Genomic DNA, 12,224 nt, shown 5'->3' with positions numbered 1-12,224 from the left:
GCAGTAAATAATTTTATTGCTTCCAATAATACACTCATAAGACTTAAAATTCTCATAGATTCAAGTTAAATTTTGTTCCAAGTATGCTAGTTCTGACCATGTCATTAAAATTTCCCTAGCAGTACACCATTCAAACCTCTACACTCCAGGGGCGCCTGGGTGGCGCAGTCGGTTAAGCGTCCGACTTCAGCCAGGTCACGATCTCGCGGTCCGTGAGTTCGAGCCCCGCGTCGGGCTCTGGGCTGATGGCTCAGAGCCTGGAGCCTGTTTCCGATTCTGTGTCTCCCTCTCTCTCTGCCCCTCCCCCATTCATGCTCTGTCTCTCTCTGTCCCAAAAATAAATAAACGTTGAAAAAAAAAATTAAAAAAAAAAAAAAACAAAAAACAAAAAACCTCTACACTCCAACCTATGTCTGCAGATTCACCTTCTTCCTTCCTATAAAAATGGAGGAAGTCTCCCTCTCTTAATCACAAGCCAGTTAATTCTTCCTGTGTATGAGCTTGGGGTGACATCTCCTTCCAGGAACTTCTGTCCACCACTGATACCCTCTCTCTACCGTGTCTGTAACCTGTTCCTTGGGTCCAGATCATTTTAGTCAGAATATAAATACTCCAGATGTTGACATCTTTAAAAAAAGAAAATAAACAAAATCTTCCCAAGACCCAGCACTCCTCCAGCATCAGCCTGACCATCAGCCAAACCTCTGTACTCTCCTTCAACGTCCAACCTCTTCAAAGAAAGGTCACCTCCAACCCGTTCCTACCCACCTCGAGTCCATTCTGTACAAAGCAGTCGGAGTGATCTTCCCAAGCTACAAATCCAGTACCACTCTCATTGTTCCTAACGAGAACACAGCCTGTCCTCACAGGCTCCATGTCACCTGTCCCTGCAGACCCCACATAGTTAACTAGCCTCACCTCCTACCACACACTGCACCTGGGGAAGGACACTGGTCTCTTCCTCAAACATGCCAACGCCTTCCCATCTCAGGGAGTCTGCCCCTCTCTCAGCCAGAAGGCTCCTTCTGCCCACCACCACTTCCTTTGGGCAGCCCAATTCCTATCCTTCAGGTCCACTTTAATCACAGCATCCTCGTGAGAGCCTTTTGTTGTGAGTTAAACCATGCTGACCATGTATTTCGGCTGTTTTAGCAGTCAAGCGGTTTACCACTGGACCAGGATTTCAATCAACTCACTTTGCTTGGTGGAAAGGGAGCGTTTCTTGTTTTGAAAGTGTGCCATGTGCTTTCTCCAATGGGAAAGAAAGAAGTTGTTGACAAAAAGCACTTAGTCTGGCATTGCATACAACCTGCAATCTAATCTACAGAGCAGTCCTGTGCTAAGGTAACAGGTTTCTGATTTAACCAAAGCTTACTATGTGAGTATGTACCATAAGCCTTAAAAATGTTTATACCCTTTAAACTAGTAATTCCACCTCTATGAATTTACCCTGTGAAAGTAAGATATATACACACAGCAAAAAATTTTAAAGGCATTCATGGCAGCAGTTATCTACAGAGTAAAAAAAAAAAAAAAAAAAAAGAAAAAGAAAAAAAGTATCAAAAAACCTTTATTGCCACAAAAGAGCAGTTGTATCAAACCCAAAACTGGTACAAGGGAACAGCAGCTAAACAAATGAGATATGGGTTGAGTTGCATCGCATGGAAAAGCTGTCTTAACATGCTCTAAGTTCTAACACATCTGCCTTTGAAATTCATGACTAACCGAAGAGGGAACACACTGACCTTGAAACAAAGGGATCCAGAAGGAACCCCTTGAAGGTAAGAGGTATTAGAAGGCCCCCACGGGTATGTGAGGTCTCCTGGATTCATGGTGCTACAGGCCTGGGGGGCAGAAGTCCTGGGTCCTAACTCTAAAATCTGCTGGGAACCCACTGTGTGACCTGTAGGTGGTCACTTCATTTCCCTGGGTGTAAGTTTCCTATCTGTAACACAACAAAACCACAAAGAACACTTCCAATTTTACAATTATACTGTTGGGCACCTGGGTGGCTCAATCGGTTAAGTGTCCGACTCTTGATTTCAGCTCAGGTCAAGATCTCACAGTTTGTGAGTTCGAGCCCTGCATTGGGCTCTGCGTGCATGGGATTCTTGAAACATTCCCTCTCTCTCTGCCCCTTTCCTGTGTGCATGTGTGCTCTCTCTCTCAAAAATAAACATAAAAAAAAAAGTATACTGTCAATCATCACCTCTCCACAACAGGCACCTGAGTAAAAAGACCAAAATTTAAATTGCACGTCTACCCCTCTTCAGGTTGGAAGCCCTTGAACTAGTGACCACCCTTCTCCGAGCCTCCTTCTCCTCAGTTCCACGGGGCTCCTCCAGAGCACGGTGGAAACACCACCTGAGGCACACTGAGGGCTAACAGCTCTCCCCGTCTTCCCATTGCATCACTGGAAGCTGCCACGTCTGGCAACTTCTACCGCTGCTCAACAGACATGAGAAAAGGAAGAGCAAAGGGTTAGAGACTTCATGCCTGACCAACTTCATGCCTTAACCGAACTAACTGAAGTGTTCACAGAGTGAAATAGGAAAGCTTTAAATTTTCATCAGTGAAAAAAAGAGTTACCATCTCGAGTGTTTGCTGTCTACCAGGCGCTGCTAAGAAATTTAAATGCGTTGGGGTGCCTGGGTGGCTCAGCCGGTTAAGTGTCTGACTTCGGCTCAAGTCATATCTCGCAGTTTGTGGGTTTGAGCCCCGCATCAGGCTCTGCGCTGACAGCTCAGAGCCTGGAGCCTGCTTCGGATTCTGTGTCTCCCTCTCTTTCTGCCCTTCCACTTTTCATGCTCGCTCTCTCTCTCTCTCTCTCAAAAATAAATAAAAATTTTAAAAAATTTTTAAAAAAAGTTTAAATGCGTTATCTAATTTAATCCTTCCAATGATGCTAGGAGGTTAGTTAGTACTATTATTATGTTCTTACGGATGAGGAAACTGGGAAGTTAAATAACTTGCTGAGGTCACGAAGGCAAAGCTGGTGTTTTTAGCTTCTTGTTTAAAACAAAGAACACATCAACCACTGTCATAAATTCAGGGGTTCTAGAATTACATACAGCATACGCCTTACATGTTGTGTTTCTTGCCTATTAGTAAACAGAAACTACTGCACATTTCCTTCCTTTTCCTAGATCTGAACCTGGTAATTTCAGAGGCACAGAAATTCTGAAATGACATCCTGTTTTGTCTGAGTTTTTCAAGACACCTAAAAAAGCAGGATCTTATAATACACCTACACAAAATCCTTAAAGCAAAATTAAGAACCAGGGGGAAAAAACTTTCCAAGTCCACTTCTGAGCTTGTTTTGTCAAGTAATAGTTACAAATAATAAATTCAACATTCTTTTGGCTAAACTGGTAGATAAAACTTCAACTAACCATTGCAAACTTATGTTCATACTAGATAGCCAGTTACTAATTTGCTGCATTTTCACACATAAACCCAACAATTAGAAAAGTTGACGAATTTCTCTATAAATGAGCGGTCCCTCTAGAACAGATGCCAAGCCTGTCTGTGTGCATTTCAACCATTCATCAGTAACTAGTCTCAGTTCAACACAATGACCTCAGAAAGGTCTATGGACTCACCAATACTCTGTCTCCAATTTTGAGCTCTCTTTCTCCTTTCTTGATTGAACCGGCCTCTGAGAGGTTGGAGATAGATTCACTGGCAGTTTTTGTAAGGTTGCTGATCTGAGACGTAGCTGAAGGTTCCTTTGCTGTTGGCTGGGACGATTTATGGGGGATATTTGAAGGGACTGCTGGGGACGAGGTCATCATGCCAGCTGTTGAGGTGGACAGAGGCGAAGTCGCTCTGGAAGCAGAGGTCGTCTGCAGGCCGTTAGCTTCATCTTCTGCCTGCACCTTCCTTGTCAACTTCGAAGGGCGGGTGAATATGCCCTTTAGAGGCTCACACTGGAAGTACCGAACTCCTGCCACTGACCCGTCATTTTTGCCTATGGGTTCATCTAAAACAATCCCGGCCCACTGGCCCGGTGCGAACTGGGTTTCTCCCAGAAACTGGATGAATCCAGGTTTATTCCCATTCACCCAAACTCTCTCCCCGACTCGAAAGTCATCCACAAATTCCTCTTGTGCCTCAGAGGATGGCGCACTTGATGCTTTTTCACTGGATGTTGTTCTTTCCACTGGAGCTACAACTGCAAACAGAAGAAAGGATCAGAGAAGATTCACTTTCATATTCGAGCAGACCACTCCTTTCTACCTTAAAGGAAAATAAACTGGAGAAAGCCCGAAGCAACAAGAGTCACAGCATTTCTAAGGTGTGCGGTCCTTTTTTTTTTTTTTTTAACAAGGAGGCAAAGAGTACTTAACCCATTAGAGCACGTGGCTGGCTGAGTGAAGCATACGACTCTTGATCTCGGGGTTGTGAGGTCGCGCTCCACACTGGGTATAGAGATTACTTAAATCAATTAAACAACAACAAAAAAAGATAAAAGTACTTGACCCACCACTACCATTTTCAATGCTGTCGGAACTCAGTGAGCTGGTGGGATTAATCCTTACCGGCAATTATGACTAGAAAAAATCCAAGGCGGGGGGGGGGGGGGGGGGGGGGCAGTCCCTTTCCCATAGATCATAATACAGGTTTGATTTCATCTTTTCCTTTCCCCTCCTCCCTGCACATCAGGAGCAAACACCCATTCAGATCCCCGGAGACGGGCGCTATTCCCACGTGGGCGCAGTCAGGGAAGGCTGACAAGTCCAGGACCTCGGAAGCAGAGATTCGCAGTCATGCCTGAAGAAGGAGGGGACTCGGAGCTGCAGCCCTGCCACCTCACTCCAAGACACCAGATAAACCCCATTCCTTTGCTGGCAGAGATGTGGAAATCACAAGGGAAAAAAAAGGTAGCACTTGGCCAACTCGCTGCTAAGGCAAGATGACTTTATGTAATCTCTACCCTGTGGCAAAAACAGAAGTTAAATTTTGCCAGAAATGTGATATTTACACTGGAAATTCCAGCATTCATCCAGCAAGTGCTCATTAAATATTTGGTATGAACTGGCCAACTCCACAATCTTAACCACTCTATCATTTTTTTTTTTTTTTTTTGGTTATTTTGAGAGAGACAGAGACAGCAGGAGCAGGGAAGGGGCAGAGAGAGAGAAGACAGAGAATCCCAAGAGGGCTCCACACTGTCAGCACAGAGCCCAACATGGGGCTGGAACTCATAAAGCCATGAGATCATGACCTGAGCAGAAACCAAGAGTCAGACGCTTAACTGAATGAGCCACCAGGTGCCCCTTAAGCACACTACCATTTACTAGGCATATTGCAGTCTTAGGATGTTACATGATCTCTGAGTTCAATTTCTTCATCTGTAAGAGGAAAGTAGTATCTAAAGAGTTTTCGGGGCGCCTGAGTGGCTCCGTCGGTTAGGCATCCGACTTCGGCTCAGGTCATGATCTCACGATTTATGAGTTCAGGCCCTGCGCCGGGCTCTGTGCTGAGGGCACAGAGCCTGGAGCCTGCTTCAGATTCTGCCTCCTTCTCTCTCTGCCCCTCCCCACTTGTGCTCCGTCTCTCGGTCTCTCAAAAATAAATAAATGTAAAGAGTTTAAGGGTGCCTGCGTGGCTCAATTAAGTGTCCAACTCTTGATTTCAGCTCAGGTCATGATCTCACGGTTCATGGGATCCAACCCCGTCTCAGGTTCTGTGACAGTGTGGAAACGGCTTGGGATTCTCCCTCTACCCCCTCTCCCGCTCACATGCACACGCTGGCTCTCTCTCAAAATAAATAAGCTTTAAAAAAGTAATAAAATAAGGGATACCTGGGTGGCTCAGTCGGTTAGGCGTCCACTTTTGGCTCAGGTCATGGTCTTGCAGTTCGTGAGTCCAAGCCCCACATTGGGCTCTGCACTGACCTTGCGGAGCCTACTTGGGATTCTTTTTCTCTGCCCTTCCCCCCACCCAAAATAAATAAACTTCAAAAAAATAAAAATAAAGATTAAATGAAATAATGTATTTATTCATGCTCCTCTTTTCTTTGAGTTTCTACCACTCCAGCACCTAGTCACAGGCACTGTTCTTCACGAGGGGACAAAGCACGACAGCACAGCCCATGCCATTACAGAGCCCAGAGTAGAGACGTGGGGTCAGTCAAAAGACACACCAGGTGATTTCAGGTGATGGAAGTGCGGTGGAGGAGACGGTGGCTTTAGGCAGAGCAGTCAGGAAAGGCCTCCTGGAGGAAGTAACATCTGGCCTGAGGCCTGATCAACAGAAAGAGTGAACCATGCACAGATCAAAGAACAGAATTGTCTGGACGGCCTAAGGAGGAGGAACATCCCTTTACCCTACACAGGAGACTGTGGAGTTTTGATTTATGAAGGGTTTGTGTCGTTGTTGTTGTTTTTAGAAGACGGTAGACGCTCTCAGATCAAACAGATAATCATCTGCCAAAGACAGGCCAGCCCAGTTTTTTAGAATCTATTCCAGCTTTGTACATGAACAATTCTTCCTGACAGAGTGCTGAAAGCATGAGTTTCTGAAAAACAATCCTCATAAAAGTGCTCAAACTGGTAATTATTTCCTTTTAAGCATATTAAATTTTAATGTTTATAGGCTGCTTGACTCTAAAAAAAAAAAAAAAAAAAACCAACTAGTGTGTGCCGAATACTGTTGAGGAAACCAAGTGAATTTCTCCTAATCTCCTGCACCCAAGGACTTTATATGCTAAAGGGTGTGCATAAAAAATGCTAAAAGTAGGGGCGCCTGGGTGGCGCAGTCGGTTAAGCGTCCAACTTCAGCCAGGTCACGATCTCGCGGTCCGTGAGTTCGAGCCCCGCGTCGGGCTCTGGGCTGATGGCTCGGAGCCTGGAGCCTGTTTCCGATTCTGTGTCTCCCTCTCTCTCTGCACCTCCCCCATTCATGCTCTGTCTCTCCTGTCCCAAAAATAAATAAACGTTGAAAAAAAAAAAAAAATTAAAAATTAAAAAAAAAAAATGCTAAAAGTGAAAAAGACAATTCTAAAACAGGGGTGAGAGGGCACCTGGGTGGCTCAGTCAGTTAAACGTTTGACTTCAGCTCAGGCCATGATCTCATCGTTCATGAGTTTGAGCCCCAAGTCGGGCTCTGTGCTGACAGCTCAGAGCCTGGAGGCTGCTTCGGATTCTGTGTCTCCCTCTCAATCTGCCCCTCCCCCACTCATGCTCTGTCTCGGTCTCAAAAATAAATAAACATTGAAAGAATTTTTTTTTTTAATTTGTCTAAAACAAGGGTGAGTATAACTGTGGAAGGGCTCAAGGAAGGGGCAGCATTTGAAGGGGTCCTAAAGAGAGAAAGGATTTTGAGGGGAAGGAGAATAAGAGATGCCAAAGCAAAGCTTGCCTCTCATCTAAGATGTTTTATGGCTTCTCTGATAAAAACACAGGAAAACACGGGTTTATCCTCATTACACAAAATGTAAATAATTTGGGACCTTTATTCAGTCAACAAATATTTAATGAGCTCCTGTTATGAACTAGGCAATGTTCCACGTATGTGGGTGGATTTGGGTAGTGGGGGGAAAAAAAACCACCACAAAGATCCCTGCCCTCATGAAAGATCAATGAGGTTTTATGGAAAAACTTAAAGAAACAAGGTTGGACTAATATTCTACGGTGGACATCTGTCTGGGATGGCTGATAACCTATCTAATAGTGTATAAATCACATTAAAAGACCATAAAAGCAAGCATCAGATACCCTCTCCTGTCTCTCTTCTTCAAGACCTTAGGTGGCCATTATGGGATATAAACTGAAATGGTGGAGGAGGAGATGGAGAACAGAGGAGGAAGAGGCTGAAGATGGTCAAGGGCATGGGTTCATCTATGAAATGGGGATGATTTCCCGCATAAGCCAGATTTGGGCCACTGTACTGCCTGCTCCCTTGAAACCAATGGCCAACTTCAGATCGGTTAGTGTCATCAAATCTCTTAAACCAGACTCGTCTTTGTTTTCTCCACACGTCCCTAAACCCCAAGGAGAAAGGCCCAGATGAGTTCAAAATGACACAGGGAGAAAAACAAAGTAGTGTATCTTAACACTTAACACTTAACAAATTAAGTTTATTTTCTTTTTAATTTATTCATTTTGAGCAAGAGAGAGAGCAAACAGGGGAGGGGCAGAGAGACAGGGAGAGAGAGAATCCCAAGCAGACTCCGTGCTGCCAGCACAGAGCCTGATGTGGGGCTTGAACTCACGAACCACAAGATCATGACCTGAGCCGAAACCAACAGTCACTTAACCAACTGAGCCACCCAAGTACCCCTAAATAAACTAAGTTACAAAAAAAAAAAAAAAAAAAAAAAAGACAACCTACAAGAAAACTCTTTATTAAGATTTTTAGATATACAGGCACTTGGGTGGTTCAGTTAAGCATCCGACTTTGGCTCAGGTCATGATCTCACGGTTTATGAGTTTGAGTTCCGCATCGGGTTCTGCCTGGAGCCTGTTTCAGATTCTGTGTCTCCCTCTTTCTCTGCTCCTCCCCCACTCGCACTCTCTCTCTCAAAAATAAACATTAAAAAAAAAATTTTTTAAGATTTTTAGATATAAAATTCCAGGTCTTTTCATTAAACCTTTTTCAAATATTTTCAAGAATATGAAGTTTTATAAGGCTGTCTTTTTAAAGTTTTCAAATAGGATTCTAATTGATTTCTACTAAGGGAAAACAGAAAGCCTTACCAGCAGCAGGTGTCTTCAAAGCTGTGCTTCCAGGTTTAAGGATCTTGGTAGGGGCCTTAAGCCCACTTGGTTTTAGCATACTCATTGTCCGTAGGATGTCAAAGCTATTTTTCCTTTGCCTGTTGCCACTATCTTGCCCCAACCATTGATATAACTATGGGTGTTTCTATGGTGAAGTCAGTCTCTGGGTTAAACCTGCAAAAAGAAAAATATAAACAGAATTTAGAATCTATAGGAGGAAGAAAGTAGAAATAACATCTATCATTTTTTTCTTAATGTTTATTTATTTTTGAGAGAGAGAGAGAGACAGAATGCAAGCGGGTTAGGGCAGAGAGAGGGAGACACAGAATCCAAAGCAGGCTCCAGGCTCCGAGCTGTCAGCACAGAACCAGATGTGGGGCTCAAACTAACTGTGAGATCATGACCTGAGCCGAAGTCAGACGCTCAACCGACTGAGCCACCCAGGCACCCCGAAATAACATCTATTATTAAAGCAGTTTCACAAGCTAAACTTTTCTTTATACATGATGATACACTATCTCCACACGTAACCTAGAAAACTCTAGATAAAGACATGAAGATGTAGCTGAAATGGATTTAGAAGCAGTTTACCACCCTACCCTAGCAATACATTCATTTTTCTTTACCTAATATTACCAGCTCAGTACAGTGCCTAAAATCCACACATCCACATAAAAGGATTCAGAAAAATGTGAAAAAGGAAAAGAAGGGGGCTTTCAAATTTTTATTGCATTCATTTGTATATTGCTCAAGGTTTATGACCACAAGCTGGTATTAATGTACCTTTTTAAGTTCACAGAATTATGCAAAGCTCAATACAAAACCATATACATGTCAAACTAGAGAGAGGTTCCAATTCTGTAAGAAAAAGCTGTATCTGGGAAGTGAAAGAAAATTGTTTTTGTCCTATCTACAGAGAAACACAATACACTTTTGATTTACTCAAGACCAGGTATGAAACTGCAATTTTGGGCCCAGGCAAAACAGGATCTTGTCTTATTCTAAGAGAGGAGAAAAACTTAGGAATTTAGGAATATGAGAAAAGATTTCTAGACATAACACCTAAAAACAGAATATGAGAAAAATGTTACTGACTCTCTTGTCAAATGATTGTTTTGCACTTTTCTCTGCTAGTAGAGCTGGGATGAGGAAGCACAGATGGATGTCACTCTGCCATTCTTTCTGTTTTGTTTTAATGTTTATTTATTCGAGAGACCGAGAGCAAGTGGGGGAGGGGCGGAGAGAGAGGGAGACACAGAATCTGAAGCAGGCTCCGGGCTCTGAGCTGTCAGCACAGTGCCTGATATGGGGCTCAAACTCGTGAACTCTGAGATCATAACCTGAGAAGAAGTAGGCCACTCAACTGACTAAGCTACCCAGGCGCCCCTGCCAGTCTGTCTCTCTTTTTTTTTTTTTTTTTTTTAATTTTTTTTTTCAACATTTATTTTTGGGACAGAGAGAGACAGAGCATGAACGGGGGAGGGGCAGAGAGAGAGGGAGACACAGAATCGGAAACAGGCTCCAGGCTCTGAGCCAGCAGCCCAGAGCCTGACGCGGGGCTCGAACTCACGGACCGCGAGATCGTGACCTGGCTGAAGTCGGACGCTTAACCGACTGCGCCACCCAGGCGCCCCAGTCTGTCTCTCTTACAAGCAATGACGAGCAGCAGCAAAAAATCTGGCCGGGGATGTCAGAAGAGCCTGCTATGCCCCCTAGAGTGGACTGAACAGTGCCCACCCCTCCCCCACCCAGATATATCCATCTAGAACCTGTGAATGTGACCTTATTTGGAATAAGAGTCTTTGCAGATGTAATTCAGTTAAGGATCTTGAGATCATCCTGGAGATTACCTGGCTGGGCCCTAAACCCAATGACAAGTGTCCTTATTAGAGCAAGAGAGCACACCAAGAAGGCTACAAGAAGATGGAGGCAGAGATTGCAGTGATGTGTCCAAAGCCAAGGATAGCCGACAGCCACCAAAATCTCAGGGATGGGCACTGAAAGGAATGCTCCCTCAGAGCCTCCAGAAGGACCCGACACTACTGGCACATCCATTTCTGACTTCTGGCCTCCAGAACTGTGAGAGAACACATTTCTGTTGTTTTAAGCCACCCAGTTTGTGGTAATTTGTTACGGCAGCCCTAGGAAACGAATACAGCCATGTCAACTTTTCTGTTCAAAGACAATCAGACCGGACAGATATCAAACCAAGACAGTTGCCTCATTAGGCTCCATCTGCAGATTCCCCATGAATCTTGAAAGGGTCCAAAATGGTACAAGGTGTTTTGTTTTGTTTTTTTTTTAATTTTTTTTTTCAACGTTTATTTATTTTTGGGACAGAGAGAGACAGAGCATGAACGGGGGAGGGGCAGAGAGAGAGGGAGACACAGAATCAGAAACAGGCTCCAGGCTCTGAGCCATCAGCCCAGAGCCTGACGCGGGGCTCGAACTCACGGACCGCGAGATCGTGACCTGGCTGAAGCCGGACGCTTAACCAACTGCGCCACCCAGGCACCCCGGTACAAGGTGTTTTTAATAATGTGAAAGGTAAATTGTGTGGCTTGAAGATTCTGATTAACAGAGTAAGAACCACTGTTTACTGGAAGACAATGATTGCCAATCTTGACTATTAATACAAAATTCCAGGACTCCTTTCTATTACCACCATCATCATCATCCCTGCCATCATGGTGGCAATGGGTGTGGGAGTCCATGTGCCAGTGTGGGGAGCTGATTCAGAGTCAGGTTTGAAGCCACCTGCTTTACTGTCAGACCCTCACCATACACAGCCTGTAAGTTTCAAGCAGATTTACTTGTTCTTGCTACTGCCTTAGGTGGAAGGGAATGGCTGAGTCCCCTCTAAGCTGAAAAAGACTACTGACATGTGCAGAGAATCTGAAGAGGGTGGGGACAGGCTAAGGTCAGAAACTGCCTGGTCCAACATTATAAGGTGAAAGGGTCAGGTAGGTGAGAACAGAACAGACAGAGCACAATGGTCCTGGGGAAGTTATTACGATGGTAAGAAGAGAGCATGACGTGCTCCTTAAAATACTCCACTCAGGCAGAACAGTGAGTTCTTGGGCTCTGGTCAAGCGCTCCTCCCTCAAGAGAGATTGTGAAAAACACCATAATCAGCAACTAGGAAGCCTCGGCCAATTTCAAACTTTGCAGCTCAACACCCTGAGCTCACAAAAATCTGAGCATCTACAAGCCACAGTCAAAAGAACAGAGCATGTGGTTATTAGGAACCTACATTTAGCTAGCTATAAACCTGAAGTCTAGACTTTGTGGCCTAACTGAATGCCTCTGCCTCTTGGTCCATACGAGTCATTTGAATCCCGAAGCAGGGAACTGTGACCAAGATATAACAAAGGAGAAAAGTCTAGTCTGTCTCGATAAAAGAATTAGTAACACCACCACCAATGCTGGGTTTTTTAATCTCCCGATTCAAGTTTCTTCTTCATGTATTATTAATGAATGGCAGGTCAGGCTTACTTCAAA

The 12,224-nt window shown here is 44.3% G+C and overlaps 1 protein-coding gene across 23 annotated transcripts in view; it reads right to left on the bottom strand.

Moving 5' to 3' along the window:
- The window catches only part of CLIP1 (CAP-Gly domain containing linker protein 1), a 127,329-nt gene that overhangs the window by 81,391 nt on the left and 33,714 nt on the right, over window positions 1-12,224 (bottom strand). For all 23 annotated transcript variants that reach the window (XM_045457446.1, XM_045457431.1, XM_045457424.1 and 20 more), the window contains 2 exons: window positions 8,703-8,897; window positions 3,603-4,174 (listed from right to left, as the gene is read on the bottom strand). In XM_045457446.1, the coding sequence (XP_045313402.1) occupies window positions 3,603-4,174; window positions 8,703-8,787 (657 nt within the window). In that variant the 5' untranslated portion in view covers window positions 8,788-8,897. The remainder of the gene's footprint in view (window positions 1-3,602; window positions 4,175-8,702; window positions 8,898-12,224) is intronic.

Source organism: Leopardus geoffroyi, chromosome D3, assembly GCF_018350155.1.
Source record: "Leopardus geoffroyi isolate Oge1 chromosome D3, O.geoffroyi_Oge1_pat1.0, whole genome shotgun sequence".
Taxonomy (NCBI): Eukaryota; Metazoa; Chordata; class Mammalia; order Carnivora; family Felidae; genus Leopardus; species Leopardus geoffroyi.
Note: the sequence above shows the minus strand (reverse complement) of the source record. Positions and strands in the feature narration are given on the sequence as shown.